At 46.0% G+C, this 25,329-nt stretch overlaps 1 protein-coding gene and 1 long non-coding RNA gene across 2 annotated transcripts; one reads left to right on the top strand and one right to left on the bottom strand.

The window, feature by feature from the left end:
• Positions 1–7,153: 7,153 nt before the first annotated feature.
• Positions 7,154–10,291, top strand: LOC308675549. Its single transcript, XR_014028153.1, has 2 exons — positions 7,154–9,187; positions 9,463–10,291. It is a non-coding gene; the product is annotated as an uncharacterized lncRNA (long non-coding RNA).
• A 1,906-nt stretch (positions 10,292–12,197) lies between these two features.
• CHRNB2 (cholinergic receptor nicotinic beta 2 subunit) lies at positions 12,198–25,027 on the bottom strand (the record flags this gene model as incomplete). The annotated part of the gene is made up of 6 exons (XM_081340114.1): positions 12,198–12,353; positions 13,061–14,066; positions 14,876–14,985; positions 15,584–15,628; positions 16,100–16,245; positions 24,985–25,027. 6 exons carry the CDS (start codon positions 25,025–25,027, stop codon positions 12,198–12,200), a joined length of 1,506 nt encoding a protein of 501 aa, XP_081196240.1.
• Between the last annotated feature and the right edge of the window lie 302 nt (positions 25,028–25,329).

The raw sequence follows: 25,329 nt of genomic DNA, 5'->3' as shown, positions 1-25,329 counted from the left end.
GCCCAATTTAATGGTAGGTGTGCTGTTGACCTATACTAGATTGTATAGTTTTCTTGCCTGGCGTAACTTTGGCCCTGGCGATGGTTCTTAGAACCGGAAAGAAGAGCTCAACGACCCAATTTAACTCGTTTGGTGATACTGATTTTTTTTATTATTTCAGAGGCACTCCTTGCATGGCATCAGTGAAAACTGAAGACATCAAAGGTAAGTCAGTTTCATCATACACACATTTAGCCAAGAAGCCTGACAGGTACTGCTGGCAACACGTGGTTTATTACTCCAAAAACCTTACCAACGCAGCGTGGAGATGGGAGAGATGCCCCTACACTGGAGGTTGTTCAATCCCTGAGCTTCCAGTCACACACACAGACTGAATGGACGTGGGAGTCATCCACTCCGTCTCATTCGGTCCCTGCACACACGCACACCCTGGAAGACTCACACTGGACGACCTCTGGGGCTCCACTGGGTGCCCCTTTCAGTCCCTGAGCGAGTAATGAGGGCGAAAGACCCTGGAGGAGTGGAGAGCACTTGGCTACAAGCCTCCTCCAGGGCCCGAGTGCCCTCAGTACTCCGACTGGAAGGGAGTCCTTTTGGATGACCTCCCTCCCTCCCTCCATCGGTTGCCAGTAGAGTACCAGTCAGACTTCTTAGCACCCAAAGAAGATGATTTGTGGCAACGGCTGATTGGCATCAATCAAGACTGAAGACATCGGGGGTAAGTCATTTTCATTAATTATACACACGCACCTCATTTAGCCAAGAAGCCTGACAGGTACTGCTGGCAACACGTGGCTTATTACTCCAAAAACCTTACCAACGTAGCGTGGAGATGGGAGCGATGCCCCTACACTGGAGGTTGTTCAATCCCTGAGCTTCCAGTCTCTCACCCTCAGACTGAATGGACGTGGGAGTCATCCACTCCGTCTCATTCGGTCCCTGCACACACGCACACCCTGGAAGACTCACACTGGACGACCTCTGGGGCTCCACTGGGTGCCCCTTTCAGTCCCTGAGCGAGTAATGAGGGCGAAAGACCCTGGAGGAGTCGAGAGCACTTGGCTACAAGCCTCCTCCAGGGCCTGAGTACCCTCAGTACTCCGACTGGAAGGGAGTCCTTTTGGATGACCTCCCTCCCTCCCTCCATCGGTTGCCAGTAGAGTACCAGTCAGACCTCTTAGCACCCAAAGAAGATGATTTGTGGCACCGGCTGCGTGGCATCAATCAAGACTGAAGACATCGGGGGTAAGTCATTTTCATTAACTATACACACCTCATTTAGCCAAGAAGCCTGACAGGTACTGTTGGCAACATGTGGTAAGGCTTGCTTTAGTGAAGTTTTGCAAAAAAACAACAACAACCACAAAAACCTAATGAGAAGGCCTCAAAAATATTCTTCATACCAAGACAGCTTGGAGATGGGGGTGATGCCCCTACATTGGAGGTTGTTCAATCCCTGAGCTCCCAGTCTCTCACACTCAGACTCAATGAGCCTGGGAGTCAGCCGATCCCTGTCTCATTCGGTCCCTGCACACACGCACACCCTGGGAGACTCACACTGGACAACCTCTGGGGCTCCACTGGGTGACCCTTTCAGTCCTTGAGCGAGTAATGAGGGCAAAAGACCCTGGAGGAGTCAAGAGCACTTGGCTACAAGCCTCCTCCAGGACCTGAGTACCCTCAGTACTCCGACTGGAAGGGAGTCCTTTTGGATGACCTCCCTCCCTCCAGCAGTTGCCACTACAGTACCAGTCTGACTTCTTAGCAGCAAAAGTAAATGTGATGCGTTTTAATATGACAGATTTTATAGTTTCCTTGCCTGGCGTAACTTTGGCCATGGCAATGGTTCTTGGAACCAAAAAGTAGACCTCAATGGCCCATTTTAATGCTAGGTGCGGCTATTGACGTATGCTAGATTTTATAGTTTTCTTGCCTGGTGTAACTTTGGCCATGGCGATGGTTCTTAGAACCAAAAGGTAGAGATCAACGGCCCATTTTAATGCTAGGTGTGGCTGTTGACTTAAATTAGATTTTATTTGTTTTCTTGCCTGGTGTAACTTTGACCATGGTGATGGTTCTTAGAACCAAAACGTAGAGCTCAACGGCCCATTTTAATGCTAGGTGTGGCTGTTGACTTGCTCTCCTGGTGTACCTTTGGCCATGACGATCGTTCTTAGAACCAAAAAGTAGAGGTCAATGGCCCATTTTAATGCTAGGTGTGGCTGTTGACCCATACTAGATTTTATAGTTTTTTTGCCTGGCGTAACTTTGGCAATGGTTCTTAGAACCAAAAAGTAGAGGTCAATGGCCCATTTTAATGCTAGGTGTGGCTGTTGACTTATGCTAGATTTTATAGTTTTGTTGCCTGGCGTAACTGGCAATGGTTCTTAGAACCAAAAAGTAGAGCTCAATGGCTCAATTTAATGCTAGGTGTGGCTGTTGACCCATACTAGAGTTTATAGTTTTTTTGCCTGGCGTAACTTTGGCAATGGTTCTTAGAACCAAAAAGTAGAGGTCAATGGCCCATTTTAATGCTAGGTGTGGCTGTTGACTTGCTCTCCTGGTGTACCTTTGGCCATGACGATCGTTCTTAGAACCAAAAAGTAGAGGTCAATGGCCCATTTTAATGCTAGGTGTGGCTGTTGACCCATACTAGATTTTATAGTTTTTTTGCCTGGCGTAACTTTGGCAATGGTTCTTAGAACCAAAAAGTAGAGGTCAATGGCCCATTTTAATGCTAGGTGTGGCTGTTGACTTATGCTAGATTTTATAGTTTTGTTGCCTGGCGTAACTGGCAATGGTTCTTAGAACCAAAAAGTAGAGCTCAATGGCTCAATTTAATGCTAGGTGTGGCTGTTGACCCATACTAGAGTTTATAGTTTTTTTGCCTGGCGTAACTTTGGCAATGGTTCTTAGAACCAAAAAGTAGAGGTCAATGGCCCATTTTAATGCTAGGTGTGGCTGTTGACTTGCTCTCCTGGTGTACCTTTGGCCATGACGATCGTTCTTAGAACCAAAAAGTAGAGCTCAATGGCTCAATTTAATGCTAGGTGTGGCTGTTGACCCATACTAGATTTTATAGTTTTTTTGCCTGGCGTAACTTTGGCAATGGTTCTTAGAACCAAAAAGTAGAGGTCAATGGCCCATTTTAATGCTAGGTGTGGCTGTTGACTTATGCTAGATTTTATAGTTTTGTTGCCTGGCGTAACTGGCAATGGTTCTTAGAACCAAAAAGTAGAGCTCAATGGCTAGGTGTGGCTGTTGACCCATACTAGATTTTATAGTTTTTTTGCCTGGCGTAACTTTGGCAATGGTTCTTAGAACCAAAAAGTAGAGGTCAATGGCCCATTTTAATGCTAGGTGTGGCTGTTGACCCATACTAGATTTTATAGTTTTTTTGCCTGGCGTAACTTTGGCAATGGTTCTTAGAACCAAAAAGTAGAGGTCAATGGCCCATTTTAATGCTAGATGTGGCTGTTGACCTATGCTAGATTTTATAGTTTTGTTGCCTGGCGTAACTGGCAATGGTTCTTAGAACCAAAAAGTAGAGCTCAATGGCTCAATTTAATGCTAGGTGTGGCTGTTGACCTATACTAGATTTTATAGTTTTCTTGCCTGGCCTAATGGCCATGGCGATGGTTCTTAGAACCAAAACATAGAGCTCAACGGCCCATTTTAATACTAGGTGTAGCTGTTGACTTATGCTAGATTTTATAGTTTTCTTGCCTGGCATAACTTTGGCCATGGCAATGTTTCTTAGAACCAAAACGTAGAACTCAACGGCCCAATTTAATGGTAGGTGTGCTGTTGACCTATACTAGATTGTATAGTTTTCTTGCCTGGCGTAACTTTGGCCCTGGCGATGGTTCTTAGAACCGGAAAGAAGAGCTCAATGACCCAATTTAACTCGTTTGGTGATACTGATTTTTTTATTATTTCAGAGGCACTCCTTGCATGGCATCAGTGAAAACTGAAGACATCAAAGGTAAGTCAGTTTCATCATACACACATTTAGCCAAGAAGCCTGACAGGTACTGCTGGCAACACGTGGTTTATTACTCCAAAAACCTTACCAACGCAGCGTGGAGATGGGAGAGATGCCCCTACACTGGAGGTTGTTCAATCCCTGAGCTTCCAGTCACACACACAGACTGAATGGACGTGGGAGTCATCCACTCCGTCTTATTCGGTCCCTGCACACACGCACACCCTGGAAGACTCACACTGGACGACCTCTGGGGCTCCACTGGGTGCCCCTTTCAGTCCCTGAGCGAGTAATGAGGGCGAAAGACCCTGGAGGAGTGGAGAGCACTTGGCTACAAGCCTCCTCCAGGGCCCGAGTGCCCTCAGTACTCCGACTGGAAGGGAGTCCTTTTGGATGACCTCCCTCCCTCCCTCCATCGGTTGCCAGTAGAGTACCAGTCAGACTTCTTAGCACCCAAAGAAGATGATTTGTGGCAACGGCTGATTGGCATCAATCAAGACTGAAGACATCGGGGGTAAGTCATTTTCATTAATTATACACACGCACCTCATTTAGCCAAGAAGCCTGACAGGTACTGCTGGCAACACGTGGCTTATTACTCCAAAAACCTTACCAACGTAGCGTGGAGATGGGAGCGATGCCCCTACACTGGAGGTTGTTCAATCCCTGAGCTTCCAGTCTCTCACCCTCAGACTGAATGGACGTGGGAGTCATCCACTCCGTCTCATTCGGTCCCTGCACACACGCACACCCTGGAAGACTCACACTGGACGACCTCTGGGGCTCCACTGGGTGCCCCTTTCAGTCCCTGAGCGAGTAATGAGGGCGAAAGACCCTGGAGGAGTCGAGAGCACTTGGCTACAAGCCTCCTCCAGGGCCTGAGTACCCTCAGTACTCCGACTGGAAGGGAGTCCTTTTGGATGACCTCCCTCCCTCCCTCCATCGGTTGCCAGTAGAGTACCAGTCAGACCTCTTAGCACCCAAAGAAGATGATTTGTGGCACCGGCTGCGTGGCATCAATCAAGACTGAAGACATCGGGGGTAAGTCATTTTCATTAACTATACACACCTCATTTAGCCAAGAAGCCTGACAGGTACTGTTGGCAACATGTCGTAAGGCTTGCTTTAGTGAAGTTTTGCAAAAAAACAACAACCACAAAAACCTAATGAGAAGGCCTCAAAAATATTCTTCATACCAACACAGCTTGGAGATGGGGGTGATGCCCCTACATTGGAGGTTGTTCAATCCCTGAGCTCCCAGTCTCTCACACTCAGACTCAATGAGCCTGGGAGTCAGCCGATCCCTGTCTCATTCGGTCCCTGCACACACGCACACCCTGGGAGACTCACACTGGACAACCTCTGGGGCTCCACTGGGTGACCCTTTCAGTCCTTGAGCGAGTAATGAGGGCAAAAGACCCTGGAGGAGTCAAGAGCACCTGGCTACAAGCCTCCTCCAGGACCTGAGTACCCTCAGTACTCCGACTGGAAGGGAGTCCTTTTGGATGACCTCCCTCCCTCCAGCAGTTGCCACTACAGTACCAGTCTGACTTCTTAGCAGCAAAAGTAAATGTGATGCGTTTTAACATGATGACATATACAGTAAAGGAGACTAACAGATTTTATAGTTTCCTTGCCTGGCGTAACTTTGGCCATGGCGATGGTTGTTGGAACCAAAAAGTAGACCTCAATGGCCCATTTTAATGCTAGGTGCGGCTATTGACGTATGCTAGATTTTATAGTTTTCTTGCCTGGTGTAACTTTGGCCATGGCGATGGTTCTTAGAACCAAAAGGTAGAGATCAACGGCCCATTTTAATGCTATGTGTGGCTGTTGACTTAAATTAGATTTTATTTGTTTTCTTGCCTGGTGTAACTTTGACCATGGTGATGGTTCTTAGAACCAAAACGTAGAGCTCAACGGCCCATTTTAATGCTAGGTGTGGCTGTTGACTTGCTCTCCTGGTGTACCTTTGGCCATGACGATCGTTCTTAGAACCAAAAAGTAGAGGTCAATGGCCCATTTTAATGCTAGGTGCGGCTATTGACGTATGCTAGATTTTATAGTTTTCTTGCCTGGTGTAACTTTGGCCATGGCGATGGTTCTTAGAACCAAAAGGTAGAGATCAACGGCCCATTTTAATGCTATGTGTGGCTGTTGAGTTAAATTAGATTTTATTTGTTTTCTTGCCTGGTGTAACTTTGACCATGGTGATGGTTCTTAGAACCAAAACGTAGAGCTCAACGGCCCATTTTAATGCTAGGTGTGGCTGTTGACTTGCTCTCCTGGTGTACCTTTGGCCATGACGATCGTTCTTAGAACCAAAAAGTAGAGGTCAATGGCCCATTTTAATGCTAGGTGTGGCTGTTGACCCATACTAGATTTTATAGTTTTTTTGCCTGGCGTAACTTTGGCAATGGTTCTTAGAACCAAAAAGTAGAGGTCAATGGCCCATTTTAATGCTAGGTGTGGCTGTTGACTTATGCTAGATTTTATAGTTTTGTTGCTTGGCGTAACTGGCAATGGTTCTTAGAACCAAAAAGTAGAGCTCAATGGCTCAATTTAATGCTAGGTGTGGCTGTTGACCCATACTAGAGTTTATAGTTTTTTTGCCTGGCGTAACTTTGGCAATGGTTCTTAGAACCAAAAAGTAGAGGTCAATGGCCCATTTTAATGCTAGGTGTGGCTGTTGACCCATACTAGATTTTATAGTTTTTTTGCCTGGCGTAACTTTGGCAATGGTTCTTAGAACCAAAAAGTAGAGGACAATGGCCCATTTTAATGCTAGGTGTGGCTGTTGACTTATGCTAGATTTTATAGTTTTGTTGCCTGGCGTAACTGGCAATGGTTCTTAGAACCAAAAAGTAGAGCTCAATGGCTAGGTGTGGCTGTTGACCCATACTAGATTTTATAGTTTTTTTGCCTGGCGTAACTTTGGCAATGGTTCTTAGAACCAAAAAGTAGAGGTCAATGGCCCATTTTAATGCTAGGTGTGGCTGTTGACTTATGCTAGATTTTATAGTTTTGTTGCCTGGCGTAACTGGCAATGGTTCTTAGAACCAAAAAGTAGAGCTCAACGGCTAGGTGTGGCTGTTGACCCATACTAGATTTTATAGTTTTTTTTGCCTGGCGTAACTTTGGCAATGGTTCTTAGAACCAAAAAGTAGAGGTCAATGGCCCATTTTAATGCTAGGTGTGGCTGTTGACTTATGCTAGATTTTATAGTTTTGTTGCCTGGCGTAACTGGCAATGGTTCTTAGAACCAAAAAGTAGAGCTCAACGGCTCAATTTAATGCTAGGTGTGGCTGTTGACCCATACTAGATTTTATAGTTTTTTTTGCCTGGCGTAACTTTGGCAATGGTTCTTAGAACCAAAAAGTAGAGGTCAATGGCCCATTTTAATGGTAGGTGTGGCTGTTGACATGCTAGATTTTATAGTTTTCTTGCCTGGCGTAAGCTTGGCTATGGCGATAGTTCTTAGAACCAGAAAAAAGAGCTCAACGGCCTATTTTAATGGTAGGTGTGGCTGTTTTGCTTGCCTGGAGTAACTCTGGCCATGGCGATGGTTCTAGGTTCTTCTCCTGCAAAGAGGGTGTCCAACCCCCCCAAGATGTTTTGCTTCCCACAGGTGGCCCTTGGGTGGTGCAGTCTGGCGCTTCTGCTGCCGTTACTGCGGTTTGCATGAGGTCTGAAATACCACCAAAATGGGGAAGTGGAGTTTGGGGCTCATGCAAAGTGCAGGGAAGCAGGAGGTTGGTTTCCGCACGTTTCATTACCAGGCTAGCTAACACCTTCGGCAGAGTTTAGCGGATGTCCGTGTTTTGTTTATAAGGGCTTCCGATGTAGGTGTGTCAAGTGAGTGTCTTGTGACAGGTCAGGTGTGAGTCATCAGTGAGAGGCTTGTGATGGGGAGGATACATCAACTCAGAGTCATTGAGAGGTGAACTGGTGTTGGGGAGGAGGGGGGGTTGTGTGGGTTGGTTTGGGGGTTCAGTGCTGTCTCTGGTTTTCTGTGCAGTTGATTTGGATTCTGAGGGGTTCGTAGGCTGGTTGTAGGTCCAAGTGTGTATTGACGGAATTGCTTGTGGAGTGCCAGGTTTCGATGAACTCATGAGCGTGGCGGGTGGCAGCCTAGCCAATAAGTCTAGTGTTGCTCCATTCGAACTGGTGTTGTTTGGTGTTGCTGTGGGTAGAGATGAAGGATTTGGGATTGTGGTGTTTGACAGCCGGTGTTCGTGGATCCTGTTGTTTAGCTGATGTGATGTTTGTCCAACGTAGAATTGATTGCAGTCGTTACAGTTGATTTTGTGTCTTGTGTTTGGTTCTGGACAGCACTGACCCCCAACCAACCTATGCAACCCCCCTCCACCCTCTCAGTTCACCTCCCAATGACGCTGACCTGATGTAACCTCCCCATCACAAGCCTCTCTCACTGATGACTCACACAAGACCCTCACTCGACACACCCACCCCTGAGCCATCACAAGACCCTCACTCGACACACCCACCCCTGACCCATCACAAGACCCTCACTCGACACACCCACCCCTGACCCATCACAAGACCCTCACTCGACACACCCACCTGACCCATCACAAGACCCTCACTCGACACACCCACCTGACCCATCACAAGACCCTCACTCGACACACCCTAATCGGAAGCCCTTATAAACAGAACACGGACATCTGCTCAACTCTGCCGAAGGTGTTAGCTAGCCTGGTAATGAAACGTGCGGAAACCAACCCACAAGCTCAGAGAACGAAGTGAATAAAGACTATCAGCCGGGGCCAGAGTCCTGAGGCTTCCTAGGCCCAAGAATTTGGCTGGCCGGCCATGGGACACGTTGATCGAGTGTTTCCAAGGCAGGCTAAGCAGCGACGTCTACAGCCACCTGCATCTCCCAGGACACTGGAAAAGAGAAAAAAGCCTTGAAGCCAAAGGCAAGCAAAGTCCATGGCGACGCTCCACAGCTTGTTTTAAGGGCGGAAAAGGGGCCCTGAGCACCGATTGCTGAGCTGCGGGACCAGTCCCAAAACCAGCCCTGGGACCTGCAAGGAACCGGAGAAGCCAGCCGCGAGAACCAGAGGAACAGCGCTGGAGGGAGTCGAAGCCGTTGCGTTCACCCTATCAACTAACGAAGGCACGCGAAGTCTGTCCATCCCGGTGGAGAGCGACACCGACTCGGACAAGCACCTCTTGGTAAGTCGCCCCATAATCCCAGTAGCCATCCCCATAGAGTTGGTGGTGCCATCCTCCAGGGCTTAATGGCCCTTCGGGACTCGGGCTGCACCAGATGCCTGGCCAGCCCTGGCTGAGTTGAGCCCTTATGTGCCTAGCTGCCCTATATGTGCCTCTGTAAAAAGGCACCCGGGGAAGCCCCCAGGGCTCCCCCAACCTCCGTTCCGTAGAGAATAGCTGGATAAATCCCAATGAATCCAATCTAAGTGGTGTTTTCCTATTTTCTTTTTTTCCAGGACTAACATCCCTGTCAAGCTGGCCCAAGGAGAGAAGCAACCTAGAACTAAGAAACTTCCTGACAGCGAGAACAATTAGTCAGTGGAACCACCTGCCTCCAGAAATTGTGGATGCTCCAACACTGGAAGTTTTTCAGAAGAGACTGGACAGCCATTTGTCTGAAATGGTAGAGGGCAAGGGGTCTTCAAACTTGGTCCTTTTATGACTCGTGGACTTCAACTCCCAGAATTCCTTAGCCAGCGTGCCTGGGAGTTGAAGTCCACGTGTCATAAAAGGGACCGAGTTTGAAGACCCCTGGTATAGGGTATGCTGCCTCAGCAGAGGGTTGGACTAGATGACCTCCAAGGTCCTTCCCAATTTTATTGTTAATGTTGTTACTGTTGTTAATATTGTTGTTAATGTTAATATTACTGTTAATATTGTTAGTTAATATTAATGTTAATATAATTTATTATTGTTAACATTGTTATTAAATGTCAGCTCTGCCACCTTCATTGTGCTTTAGGCTTGCTGGCATCATGTCATAAAGGGAGGGGGGTTGGTAGAGAAAATTGGAGAAGCTGTGCAGTGGGGAGGGTGAACATTGACAGGAACCTGGGGGGGGCGGCTAAGCAGCTAGTTTCCGCCCCTTCGAGATGTGGAAATGTTCACGATGCACCTACAATCAACGTGGTTCTCACAACATCAAGCCGGGATCTATTGAACATTGATTTTCTGGTCAGGGGAGAAGCCCACGAACCTGGGAAAAATCTGTAAAAATCTGTACTCAGACCTTGCCTTGTTTTTACTGCCACCTATAACCCTTCATAAAAGAACCTGTTGCTTCAACCCAATGGACTTGAGACTCTTTCTTTCCTGGGGACTTGGCTTGGGCAGGTTTGGCAATAACCCCAAATGGCAAGACATATTTTTGTAAAATAAAATGGGAAAGAAAAGAAAAGTTTTTTAAAAAATACGAACTCTCCAAATCTCTTTGAGAAAATCTCTCACAATCGGTGGCGGGCGGGGGGGGGGACCCCAAATGGTTTTTGAACCTCTTGAGTAAGATTTCAGATTCCAGGGACTTCCCTAAAGCCTGTAGGATTCCTGGGAATTGGGAGTTCATGGGCCTTAAAGCATGCTGGCTGGGGATTCTGGGAGTTGAAGTCCCAAGCATCTTAAAAAGTTCCCACAGTCGAGAAAGCCTGGTTTACGGCAACCATGCTCTTGGCCCTTTTCCACTGGGCCAAAATTAACCGATCGCTTGCGGATTTTTTTTTCCCTCTCCCCATGACTTCATTGCAAACTGGATGAGCTTCGCCACCAATTTCCCCCTCCCCACATGACCCCCCCAATACCCACCCATAACAGCATCATCAAAAGACAAGAGTGCCCGTCTATGTGATCTATTTTATTGTTATTTCAAAACTAGCATTGGTCAGAGGATAGGAGGACGGGAAGACAGTCAAGGTTAACGGGTAGGCAACCTTGGCTCTTTTATGACTATAGCTGGCTCAGGAATTCTGGGAGTTCAAGTCCACGAGTCATAAAAGAGCCAAGGTTGCCTACCCAATCATTTTTTTCTCTTCGCTTCAGACTTGCGTCCCCCTGAGCAGGTAAGCGAACCTCACCTGCCTGTTTATCCTGCCCAGAAGAATTTTTTTTTAAAAAAATCAAATACAGATCATCCTCAGCTTACGTTGATTTTGTTTTGCGACTCTTACAGAGTTTACAATACTGCTGGGGGGGGGAGGAAGTTATGACTTATCCTCACGCTTATGACCATCGCAGCATCCGCTGTATTTAACGATGGCTCCCGGGGTCGTGTGATCCCCTTTTGAGACCACCTGACAAGCAAAGGTCGACAGGGGAAGCCAGGTTTGCTTGATTCAGCAAAACAAAATGGTGGTAAAAGCGAGTGCGGCTTGCTTAACCGCCGCCTTGCTTAGCGTGTAAATTCTGATTCCGATTGTGGTCGGTAAGCTGAGGACTACCTGTAGATCATTCGGTAACAGCTAATTTGCCGCTGCAAAACCCATTCTTCTTGCAGCTTCATGGAGACATCCAGGAAAGATGGATATAAACATAAATATATATATATATATATATATTTCCTGAGTTGGGAGCTAATACCCCATAACTGGTCTCTAAGCCATGGTTTGTTTATTTTGGAGAGAAGGACTAATCTACAATGCCCAACGGCACTTCCTGAAACTGCAGGAAGTGTCTCCACCACCCTTGGTCCATCTCCTCCTCCTCCTCCAAAATGGAGGTCTTCCATCCTTGGTGGGACCAGCTTGCTCCTGAAAAGGTTTGGGGAAACCACCCATCCTCCCAAGAGCCACTTCTTAGTAGGGCCTAAGGGTAGCAAGGGATATGGTTTGACCACCTTGGCTAGGAGAAACTTCTCTCTCGGCTGTTCCTTGCTACTCAAGCTGGTCCCCATAGGGCAGGGATGTGTGACTGGACACCCCCGTTGCAAGGAGGTCTGCTCAGCAGCTTGACCAGGTCATCCCGTTGGTCAACAGGCTTTTCCAGAGCAACAAAGAACCCCTTCCAGAATTTGTTGAGGTTCTCCTCAAGTTGTCTGTCTCCCTAGCCTTCCACCAAGGGCCAAGAGATGGCTGGGTTCAAGGTCTTTGGTCCCCTCTTGGTAGCGCCATGAGATGGTGTTCCCTGGGAGGAACCACGGGGGGCGTCCCTTTCTCCCTCCTGATGCAGAAGACGACCACCCTTAGCCACCATGGGAAGTGGGCTAATTATGGTTTATTTGCAAGAGGGAGTTGGTGGCATAGTTCTGGAAGAGAGGCTGGAGGAACATCCCGATGGTGCCGAAGACGCAGACAAAAATGAAGATCCACAAGAAGAGACGGTCAATCACCATGGCTACGTATTTCCAGTCCTCGCTGACCTACAAAGGGGACAACGAACAGAGATTAGCGCCCTCTAGTGGATCTTCTTGGAAGCTGCCTCCGACCCCCCTCTAGTGGCGGCGATGGTTATCATCTTGGCTTATTTGGGCCAAAGTAAGGCTAAAACTAATTGCAATTTCTTTCAGCACGCCAAAAAATTCTGCTTAGGGGGTGCTATTTTTCGTGAATGTGTTGTTGTTTTTTTAAAAAAATGATTTAACGGGAGTTTTCTTGGTAACATTTCCCCAAAAGATTTGGCCACTGTTTCCTGCCTAGGAGAGGAATTGAGAAACCCAAGGTCACCCAGCTGGTTTCATGCCCAAAGCAGAACTATAACTCACGATCGCCCGGTTTCCGAGCCAGCATCTTCAACACTACACCAAACTGGCTCCATCACTTTACGCTGCTGATTAGAGACTTTGAAACTTCTAGAATGCTGTTTTTCAACCCTTAGCAACTTTAAGAGCTTTGGACTTCAGCTCCCAGAATTCCCAGCTCTATAAGGTATGGACTCCCAACTCCCAGATTTCTATGCCACAAATTGCATGCTGGCTGAGGAATTCTGGGAGTTGAAGTCCATCGCTCTTAAAGCCGCCAAGGTGGAGTTCTACAAGTCTAGGAACGGCCTCCAACGAAGCCAAAAATGACACTGCACGACATCGGAGCAGAGGTGCTCGCTTTATGACCGACCCCTTGGTGGACTCACGCTCTGATCGTTGTCTTCGCTCTTCATGTGGTCGGCGATGAAGCGCACCCCGTCAATCGCCTCCTCCAGCCCGCAGCAGCAGGCTTCCTGATCGGGCGCCGCTTGGCCCAGCGGCTCCCGAAATCCGTTGACCCCATCAGAGCTTTCGGTGAAGGTCTGCCCGCCGCTGCTGCTCCTGGTCGCAAACTTCTTGACGGTGGACGGGTTGACGTAGCAGGTGCGGGAGCGGGTCCCTCCTTGGAGGAAGAAGCCGCCCAGCGCCCGTTCCTGGCTTTGCCGCTTCTGCCGCAGCTGCTGGCGGGCGCAGCTCTGGCGGGGCTGCTTGAGGAAGAGCAAGGTGGGCAGCTTCTCCAGAAAGACCACCTTGACCCAGGGGGGCATGGTGTGGGTGGTGGGGGAACGGTGGTGGACGTTGAGCACACAGACGCTGGTAACGATGGAGAAGGTGACCAGCACCATAGTGAACATCAGGTACTTGCCGACCAAGGGCACGTCCAAGGAGGTGGGCGGCACAATTTTGGAGATGAGGAGCAGGAAGACGGTGAGGGCCAGAAGGACCGAGATGCAGAGCGTCATCTTCTCCCCGCAGTCGGAGGGCAAGTAGAAGACTAAGATGGCCAAGGAGGTGATCAAGATGCAAGGGATGATTAGGTTGATGGTGTAGAACAGCGGCTTCCGGCGGATGATGAAGTCGTAGGTGATGTCCACGTAGGTCGAGTCGTTGGGGTTCTCGTTGCGCCGTCCCGGCAGAGCGATGATGTCCCACTCGCCGCTGGGGGTGAAGTCATCCAAGCTGGCCACTTCGCTCTTCAGCACCAGGTCGATCTCCGTCCGGTCGTAGGTCCAGGAGCGGAACTTCATGGTGCAGTTCTGTTGGTCGAAGGGGAAGTGCTTGACCTCGATCTTGCAAGCACTCTTGTAGATGGCCGGAGGGAGCCAGAAGATGCTCCCGTCGTAGGAGACCACCGCGTTCGAGTAGAAGGACACCTCGTACATGCCATCCGCACTGGAGACAGGGAAGAGCAGAAGTCAAAGGGCGACTGCAACAGCGTTTAGAGCAGGGGTCTTCAAAGTTGGCCCCTTTATGACTTGTGGACTTCAACTCCCAGAATTCAGTGCACGCTGGCTGAGGAATTCTGGGAGTTGAAGTCCACAAGTCATAAAGGGGCCAATTTTGAAGACCCCTGACTTAGACTTGTATATCGCTTCACGGTGCTTTACAGCCCCTCTCTAAGCAGTTTATAGAGTCAGCTGGGAAGGAGGGAAGGAAAGGGAAGGGAGGAAGGAAGGAAGGAAGGAAGGAAGGAAGGAAGGAAGGATGGATGGATTATAGCCCTCTCTAAGAGGTCTACAGAGTCAGTGTATTGACCCCAACAATCTGGGTCCTCATTTTACTGACCTCAGAAGATTGGAAGGCTGGGTCAACCTTAAGCCTGTCAGGATTGAACTGATGGCAGTGGGCAGAATTAGCCTGCAATGCTGCATTCTAACTACGGGGAAGGGAAGGAAGGGAGGGAGGGCAATAGCACTTGGACTTAAATACCACTTCATGGTTCTCTACAGCCCTCTCTAAGCAGTTTACAGAGTCAGCATATTGATTCCCCCCCACACCCCAATCTTGGTCCTGATTTTACCGACCTCGGAAGGACGGATGGCTGAGTCAACCTTGAGCTGGTCAGGATCGAACCGCCCAACTGCAGGCAGTCAGTAGACGTAGCCTGCAGTGCTGCACTCTAACCGCTGCGCCAACGCCGCTCACCCGAGCCCCTAGCTTGCCTCTCGTGGCTTAGGAGTAACCCCCTCCTGGCGACTTACTTGTTGTAAAGCACCACATCTGGCAGCCAGATGTGTTTGGAAGGCAGCCGCACCTTCTTCATGTCGTCAAACTCTTCCGGGTTCCACGTCAGGCGATAGTCTTCCCATTCCTGGAGGGGTGGAGACCACAAAGCCCTCCTCTTGAGGCTGTCGCTCAAGTTCGTGACGGGTCCCACCTACCAACTCCCCGTCTCCCGCTCTTGGCTTTGGGCTGCCTTCCTCAAAACTTTGGCTCGGACAAGTTGGAACGTGCAGAGGACCTTCTGGAGAACCAACAGTGGTCTTGGGAGAGAGGTGTCCTCCGGAGAAGTCAAAGCTCTTCCCCCCCCCCCCGAAGAACAAGCCTCTGAGGAAGAAGACCTTGCTTCAGAGTTCTGCCTCGCGGACCCTGCCGCTCATCGAGGGGTTAGTCTAGATGGCCTCCCGGTGTCCCCTCCCCGCTCTCTGGTCCTTAAGCATCGATCCGTTCTGTGCAACCGATTTGCCCAAGCCTTAGAGCACAGGGGTCTTCAAACGTGGCCCTTTTACGACTGGTGGACTTCAACTCCACGCGTGCCTGGCTGAGGAATTCTGGGAGCTGAAGTCCGCAAGTCATCAAAGGGCCACGTTTGAAGACACACACACACACACACACACACACACACACACACACACGCCTTAGAGGTACGTTTATCTGCGTGAGCCTGGAAAAGGAGGGACGGGTCTTACCTGCGTTAACCATACGTTCGTAGTCATGATTTGCTCTCGTTCGTGCTACAAATAGAAATGGGAGGGAGGATAGGAAATAATCCCCCCCCCAAAAAAGAGAGTGGGTGAACAGGCATGATCCGGACAGTAGGCAAACCCCAATATCAGGTTCCCCGCCCCCAAGTCTAGCAGGTTTCTAATTCAAACAGCCTCTGATGGGCAGAATTGCGGTTATAATTCTAGTCCCTCCTTAGGCATGGAAGCTGGCTGGGTGACTCTGGGCCCATCACCAGGAGACGGCGAGTTCTAGTCCCGCCTTAGCCATGAAAGCCGGCTGGGTGACATTGAGCCATTCCTTCTCCCTCAGCCCAACCCACCTCCCAGGGTTGTTGTGGGGAAATAGGAGAAGGAAGAACTGCTATGCCTGGTGACAGCCTTGCATTCTGTATTGAAAAGGTGAAAGATCCGTCTTGGAGATCTTTATGAGAAAGATTAAATGTGGGGCATTAAAAAAAGAAGAACGGAACCCATACAAACCACGCTGATGAGCTGGGCCAGGGATACCATCAGCTGCACCGTGACCAACTCGGAGCCATTGGTGGCCGGGCGGATGAGTTTGTTGTACCGGGAAGGATCTAGAAGATGCTCCACCAGCCGTTCCTCCGTGTCGGTCCCGAGACCCCCTGCCAACCACGCGGGGTCCGTTAGAACTTTTTAACTTTTAACTTTTAACATGTATTAATTACTACGGGCATAGTTGTTTAATCACTTTTTAATTTTTGTATCCTGTTTTTTATTATGTATTGCCCTGTTCACCGCCCTGAGTCCTTCGGGAGAAGGGCGGTATACAAATTAAATTATTAAATTAAATTAAATTAATTATTAGAAGCCAGTAAAAGCTGCCACCTTCTGGCAGGCTCCGAATTCAGATCTCCCAAACTGGAGCATGCGGGCAGGATTAGAACTTGGCTCTATTGTACAAAAACTCCCTCCCTCCCTCCCTCCCTCTCTCTTCTCTCTCTGTTTATGTCCCCCTTTCTCTCTCTCTGTCTCTCCCTCCTTCACTTCCTCTTTCTTTCTCTCTTCCTCCCTCCCTCTCTCCTTTCTCTCTCTCTCTCCCCCTTTCTCTCTCTCTCTCTCCCCCCTCTTTCTCTCTTTTTTAATTTCCAGCCTGGAAATTTTATTATTATTATTATTATTATTATTATTATTATTATTATTATTATTTTTTTTTTATTTTTAAAATTTTTTTATTAAATTTATTATTTAAAAACATTGGACACAGTACCAGCGAGCTGACAAACCTTTTTGTCTACAATGTTTAAATATATATATATTTAAACAGCGGAGCCAACTGTCAGAGCGGGCGGCTGTGTGAACGGAGCTCTCTCCACGCACAACCTCTCACCCAGTGTTCGCGGGGGCTTTTCGGAGCTTCAGGAGGTCCTGTAGGGACATCCGAAGTTGCAGGCAGCCCGGAGAACCTTCATGAGCGGCGGTTCGTGTTGAAGATCCGGAGAAAGTCTGATGCGAGCGAACCGGGGAGAAGGAGGCCAGTAATGGCCGACATGAAGATCTGACAGAGGGACGGAGCTAGCACGTAAGCAGCGGGACAACGGTAGAGCGGAGCTGACGGAGAGTGTATCCGAATATTAAATAGGAAGCGCTTGTGAAAGAGGTACTGGTTCGAAGTGGGAGCCTCACGGAGAGGGAATAAGCGGCGATAGAAGTCTTGAGGGAGGCGTTTGGCAAAAACAGCAAGGGAAAGAAAGCCGAAGACTATATGACTGTATTCTAGCTGGAGAAAAGCTACAACAGGTCAAAGTCTGAGCTTTGGAGCCTTAGAGACTGAACTCTGGATTGTCGGGCGTGGAAAGCGATCAGCTTGGTCTAGTCTGGTCTATCCTGGTAAATTTTGAATTTGTGAACTTTTGAAACTTTTGAAATTCTACTCTACTTGTCACGGGCGGCCATTTGATATAGCAATTTAGTAACTGGAGGTTTGTTTAGTGGGACACCTACTGGTCTTTGACAGCAGAGGAAGACGGAAAAGGTGCCAATTCCTGCGCCGGAAACGGGGGGGGGGGGAAAAAAGAAGAAGAACGTGACTTTGATTATATTCATACTATAGAATTCTATTATATAAATTGCTTAGTTGGTAATAAGTATCTGGTGGTAACTGTTTTATATATCTTTTGTCATAGAGTTAAAAGGTTTATATAAGACTCAGGGTATTATACATTGATAAAACGCTGTTATAATTGGGGAAACATGACAAGTATCTCGGGAGCAACTAAGCCTAGCGCTGGCAAAAAGGCGGCAGCACAGGGACAGGGGATGGCCTCAAGTCCCTCTAATCAGAAATCTATAGAGGATATGCTGCAAAGGGAAAGATCTAACTCGAATTCCTTTAAAGATTTACATGCCCTTTTGCAAAACCTACACGAGGCAATGGCCAAAAACCACGAGGAGATGAAGAGAGAAATAGGCCAAATAAGAAACGACACTGGTGAATTAAAGGGGAAAATCCAAGCGATAGATGATAAATTTGAAGGGATTCAACAGCAATTAGTCAAAAATGAACAAAGACTTCAAGATATGGAAGCTAGAATGGAAAAAGAGGAAAAGAGAGTAGATGATTTAAATGAAACACTCCTTCAGGCTAATAAGGAATTAGAAACAACAGTCATTTTTCTGGAAGCAGAAAAGGCTGCTCATTATCTACGCTTCCAGAACGTTCAAGAAAAAAGAGGGGAAGATCTGTTGGTCATGATGGCCGAACTGATGGCAAAGGCACTCGGTGTAGGGAAGGAGGAAATGCTGGCGGAAATTGATGAAACATACAGGGTCCAAACTAATTATGCGAGAAGGCACAACCTCCCAAAAGAAGTACATGTAAGGTTAGTTAAAAAATCAATTCGGGATGAGCTTCTGCATAGATCTAGAGAGGAACCATTAGAATTTCGGGGCCAACCAATCACCATCCTTAAACAGATACCTAAAAGGATGAGGGATCTGAGACGCGGCTATCAATTCTTAACATCCAAACTAATAAGAGAAAATGTAAACTTTAGATGGCTAACTCCAGAGGGTATTCTAGTTACGTGGCAGGATAGAAGGCATAGACTGGACACGATAGAGAAGGCAGAAGATTTTTACAAACGCCACTTCCATAGCCAAGAGGAAGTAGATTTAGAAGATCAAGATGGAAGGGAGGTAAGAGAAAGAGATACAATACGTGTGGCAATGGATGGGAAGATCTTAGCTACAGAGGATAGAAGGAACAAATCCGGTGAGTTAACAGAGAAACATGGAACTAGAGACAAGGAAGAGAGAGAGCCCCGAATCACGAGATCCACAAAAACCAGAAATAAGTAAGATGAAGGGAGGTGAGTGTAGTATTATGTCTGTGAATATTAATGGATTGAATTCGCCAGTGAAAAGGCGGAAATTTTTTAATAGGCTTATTCACCAACAATTGGATATCGTGGCAATACAAGAAGTCCATATAAAGGAACAACAAAAATATTTGTTAGTACAACCAAGAATAGGGAACCTATTCGTTTCCTTAGACCGACACAAGAAAAAGAGAGGAGTGGCACTATATGTAAACCCAAAATTGACTGCAAAACAAATTTATAACGATAAAGAGGGTAGAATACTGATAGTCGAGGTTATAATAAATCACAGGAAGGTCATGATGGTAGAGATATATGCCCCAAACCATAACCAAGAACAATTTTTCAAAACACTTCACAATAAGATATGTAGCATTGATTATGAGGAGATTTGTTTAATAGGAGATTTTAATGCTATCCTAGATATAAATTTGGATTATATGGGAAAGACGCTTAGGAAAAAGAAGAGAAGAACTCTACCGAGATCTTTTCTTAACTTGGCTGAGGAACTAAATATCCAAGATGTCTGGAGGGAAAGAAATCGTAAGGCTAGACAATATACATATTACTCCAACCGACATAACTCATGGTCTAGAATAGACATGGTATGGATGACGAAAGAAATTAGTTCAGAAATAGACGAGGTACATATAGCGACAGGTACTTGGGCAGATCACAATCCTATTAAACTTATCTGGAAAGGTTCCAAAAAAATACCCAGATGGACGCTTCAAAGAGCAATTTTAAAAGAAGACGAATTCAAATCTAAGATGGAGAGAGAACTAAGTTTTTTCTTTAAGGAAAATAAAGCTATAGACACCTCAGTACAAAACAATTGGGATACAGCTAAGGCAATGATGAGAGGGGTAGCGAGGGCATATATGGTATATAAAAATAAGGGGAAAAGACAACAACGGGAAAGATTAGAAGAGGAATATAAGAGCTTAGAAGTTACACTCCAACAAGATCCACAAAAAGAGAATATCAAGCAATCTATGGATCTGATTAAACACAAACTTAACATTCTAGACAAAGAGAAATTAGCACAACAATTGAGAAACACGAAACAAAATTTTTTTGAAAATGCAAATAAACCGGGCCGGTGGCTCGCATATAAATTGGGAAAACAAAAGGGGAAAAACTGGATTCACGAACTACGAGATGAGGAAGGGAGAATATTCCACCAGGAGGAAAAAAAAAAAATTATAGCCCAGGAATTTTACGAACGTTTATACAAAGAAGATAGTCAGGCAAGTGTGGAGAAAATGGAGGAATATTTTCAAAGAGCCAAACTACCTAAGGTCACAGAAGATACCAGAAATATGTTAAACGAGGAAATTCGACTATCTGAGGTGATAAAAGCTATTAATGCACAAAAGAATAATAAAGCATCGGGACCCGACGGTCTTCCATCAGAAATTTATAAAGAATTACAAAATATCCTAGCTCAACCCCTAGTGGAGGTATTTAACGCAGTATTAGAAGGCGCAAGGACGCCTAAATCTTGGCTAGAGGCAAACATAACCCTTATTCCGAAAGATAACACAGACCATACATTAATCCAAAATTACAGACCCATATCACTTCTTAACTCGGACTACAAGATATTTACATCAATTATAGCGGAACGATTGAAACGATTTCTGAATGATTTCATACACGCAGATCAAAATGGTTTTCTCGCTAAGAGACACACTAAGCACAACATTAGAATAATATTAGATACATTGGAGTACTATGAATTACATAGCGAACAACAGATGGCATTACTTTTCTTAGACGCCCAAAAGGCATTTGACAATGTTAAATGGTCTTTTTTGTGCCAACAGCTTAGCTTTATGAATATGGGTGAAAAATTTATAAATATAATTAGGGCAATTTATGACAATCAGGAAGCAAAAATAATTATTAATGGGGAAGCATCTAGCAAGTTTCAAATTCAAAAGGGAACACGGCAAGGCTGCCCCTTATCACCATTGCTGTTTATATTGACTCTTGAAGTATTAACGAGAACTATAAGAAACGACCCAAAGATAAAAGGATTAACCATTAAAAAGGAAACCTTTAAATTGCAAGCTTTCGCGGACGATCTGGTTTTTATTATGGAGGATCCATGTCAGACGGGACCAAAGCTATTGGAAGAATTATCTAAATATGGTGAGGTTGCCGGACTGCGAATAAATAGAAATAAGACCAAGATGATTGTTAAAAATATGACCAATAAACAAAAAGGTAATCTGGCCGAAATCATGGATATAGAAATAGTCAAGAAAATAAAATATCTAGGGATTAACATTACGGCTAGATGCACTTCACTCAAAAAGGATAATTATGATAATGTAGTGAACCAAATAAAAGGTGATCTGGAAAGATGGGGAAACCTAAAACTCTCATTATTGGGAAGAATCGCTGTCATTAAGATGAATATTCTGCCTAAAATCCTGTTTCTGTTTCAGAATATCCCAATTCAACTCGACTCTAAATTTTTTCAAAATTTGGATAAATTATCACTAAATTTTATTTGGCAGGGGAAAAAACCAAGAATTAAATTGAAATATTTACAAGACACGAAGGAAAATGGGGGTTTTGGATTGCCAGACTGGGAATTATATTACCACGCCGCGGCCCTGAGCTGGATTAGAGAATGGGTAATCTTGAGAAATAGAAGACTATTAACTTTAGAGGGTCACGATTTGCAATATGGCTGGCATGCTTTCCTATGGACGGAGAAACAAGGTCTTTTCTCGCATTTTCAAAGACACCGGATCAGGCAAGCGCTACTTAATACTTGGAAAAAAATTAGATCTCACAATTACACCAAAATACCGGTCTGGCTATCCACCCTTGAAGCGATAGTTTACCCAAATCTGTTTGATTTGGGTAACATAATCTCATACAAGGATATTCTGAATGAGGAGGGGGATTTGAAACTTAGGAATGAACTAGAATTACAAGGTATAAAACTCGATTGGTGGGCCTACTTACAAATCCAATCGAGATTTAGGAAGGATAAAAATGAATGGGGGATATATACCTCTGAAACAGCATTGGACAAAATATTATTGGGACCGGACTCTAAACAAATAAGGAATTTTTATAAATTACTTTTGGGATATAAGCTGTTTGAAGAGCAAGTGAAAGACCCCATGTTGACCTGGGCTAACAATTTAGGACATAACATCGACCTAGATACTTGGCAAACAATTTGGGATAGGAATAAAAGGATAACACTGGCCTCATCGTATAAAGAAAATTTATTTAAAATGTTTTACCGATGGCATCTTCCCCCAGCCCGCTTAGCAAAAATGTACACAACAGCATCTCCCAAATGTTGGAAGTGTTCTGAAGAGATAGGCACATACTTCCACACGTGGTGGTCTTGCAGTAAAACACAAAAATTTTGGAGAATGATTTGGATTTGGCTGAAAGAAATATTGAAACAAGATCTGGAGTTTAGTCCAGAACTTTTCTTGTTGGGAATCACGAAAGAGAAATATCCTAAAGATGTGCTATACTTAACGATCCATATTATCACAGCAGCTAGAATATCATTTGCGCAAAAATGGAAAAAGAATGAGATCCCAGGACAAAAAGAGGTTATTAGGAAAATTTGGGATTGCGCTGAAATGGACAAATTAACTTTGGAATTAAAGAATAAAGATCAATCAGACTATTATAGAATTTGGAACAAATTGTATCTTTGGATGGATAAAAAGAAAGGTCTCTATTAGGTTTTACAGACTAGCTCACTGTTTTAAATATTGTGGTATTTCACCGATTTGTAATCTAAGTGTATTTAAGTGTATTTTTGATGTATTATTATTATTATTATTATTATTATTATTATTATTATTAATCTATTATTCATTAAACGTATACACCACCCGTCTCGCTGTTTTGGAGTAACAGCGGAAGGTAGACTGCCTCTGAGGCTGGAGGCTTCATTGACCTTGTTAGCGAAGAAGAGTCTGAGAGAATCAGGGCAGAGCCGAAATTCCCTTCCCAAAATAGCTGCCCTGGAATACGTTGGGGAACCAGGGAACAGTTCGTTTATATTCTCCGGCAATCCGATTCTCATCTCTTTGGAATTCCCCAGTGGCCGTTGTGAGTAATCTCTCTGCCGCTCTCTGTTCTGCTTGCCAAAAGAGGCAGCGTCATTCGAATTTCAGGAAAAAGATGCAGAGGAATCCACCTCTTGAGCCAGGACCCCCAGCCCCCTTTTTTTTTCTACAGCCCGCCCCCCCCAAGGAGCCTCTTTGCCTGAAGAAATTTTGCCTGCGCAATAGCCACAAAATCAGCAATGGGGTTTTTGATCCTTCCAAGGCAGGAAATCTAAAAATGCTGGAATCAAAAGCCCTCAAGTGGATCCCAGCTTGTCTGAGAACCCACTGGAACCAAACCTTAGTCTCTCTGATCCAGTTTGGGTTGCCCCGATGAAAGGATACCGAGGAAGAGAGATGAGAAGGATGACGGAGAGAGAGTGAGGGGCTTGGGGGTTTCACCCTAGGAGGAAGGGTCTAAAAACTGGGCCTGTTCAGCTGAAAGAAGAGAAACTTGAGGCCAACTTGAAGCAAACTGGAAATACGATATTTCCTTACTGGGAGAGCTGGGGAGCAGCTGAACCACGAACTGGTTCCTGGGACTCTGGGTTTTGAGCAAAGGTTAGACAGCCATTTGCCCGAAGGTTTTCCTTCGGAGCTGGACTAGAAGACCTCCAAGGTCCCTTAAGGTTCTCTCCAATCGTAAGGATTCTCTTACGATTCTCTAAAATATAAAACAAAATCCTGTTCAAACCGGTTGAAATGATGCAGTTAAGGATGGTTGCCGTCCTAGGAAAACCTGGCATCTTTCTTAACTCCCTTGATTTGAAGCAAGGAGAGAGGTTACTCTCCTGAAAGGGTGTACTACAAGTCCCATCATTCATATCCTGGACGTCAAGAGCCCAAGCTGGCCCCTTGGATTAACTCTCGCCTAGCGGACGAGGGCAGAAGGACAGCAGGAAGACCCATCCCCGGGAACAAGTAGAAGATCTCCAAGGTCCCTTAAGAACTGGTGGTGTGACGGGTTGGTTGATCCTATCAAAGTCACCCTATCTTCAAGGGAGAAATCCAGATTATCCCCTGGCAGCTAAAAGATGCAATCGGTTTAGCAAGATCACTGGAGGGAATCCTCCATTGCTTGGATCTATTTATTGAAAGGTGATGATCAGAAGATGTCTCTCCTTGGATCCTACCGGTTATTTTCCCTCTTGAGGGACAGCTTCCCCCCCACCTTGCGCTGTCAATCTGCAAAATATGTAATTCTCACAGTGCAATTTAGGTATATTTAACCATGTAGTATGGCTGTAGTATTTCCTTCTTGTTCTCTTCTTTACTCCCACCCTCTTACTGGGATCATGGTGATGGTGGTGATAATGAGGATTCTGTTGCTTTGCATATACGGTGAGAGTTTCTCCACCAGAGGCAAATTCCTTGTGTGTCTACACACTTGGCCAATAAAGAATTCTATCCTTATTCCTATTCCTATTTTATTGTTATTCTACTCTATTCTCTTCTGTTCTATATTCTGTTCTATTCTATATTCTGTTCTATATTCTGTTCTATTCTATTCTGTTCTATTCTTCATTCCATTATTCTATTCTATTCTATTTTCTAATCTATATTCTTCTATTCTATTCTATTCTATTCTATTCTATTCTATTCTATTCTATTCTATTCTATTCTATTCTATTCTATTCTATTCTATTCTATTCTATTCTATTCTATTCTTTTTTTAGGACATGGCCTTCCCGTTTCGAACCCCAGGGAGAAGGGGAAAGAGGGCCTAGCTGCTAGAGTCCTTAAGTTAATTGAGTCACTGAGGGGTCTTGGAGCCCACCAACAATAGCCATTCTCTTCCCTTTGGAATAGGCTACCCTCTTCTGCTCCCTCTGGGTAGGGGAAAACAAAGAAGGCCCTCCTCCCCATTTCAAACAAAAGCCTGGATTCACGGGAACGAAGGGGTGCCGATAAACCACACACTCACTTCTCAGGATCCCCAGGAGGCAGAGGCAGGCGAGGAGAGCCATGGAGGATGGGTTCATCTTGTTCTCTTCGGAAGGAGCATCCCTTTTCACCCCCTGGGGGCCTTCAGCAGCTTAGGCTCCAATAAGAGGAGGGTGGGTGGAGGGCAGGGAAAGTGTGTGTGTGTGTGTGTCTCCAAGGTGGGTGGGGGCGTCGTCCTTCTACTCTGCCTACCCTCCCCGCTTCAAAAAAAGGGGGGGGCGGCTTTCCCCACCGCGCCGCTGTCCGTGGTGCTGAAACCCAAGCGCCGCTTCTGCTGCGCTCTCCGTGGTGCTGAAACGTCTCTGGGGCAGCTGCACCGTGCAGC

Source organism: Vipera berus (assembly GCF_964194415.1).
Source record: "Vipera berus genome assembly, chromosome: 16".
NCBI lineage: Eukaryota > Metazoa > Chordata > Lepidosauria > Squamata > Viperidae > Vipera > Vipera berus.
This window is presented reverse-complemented; position numbering and strand designations above follow the sequence as displayed.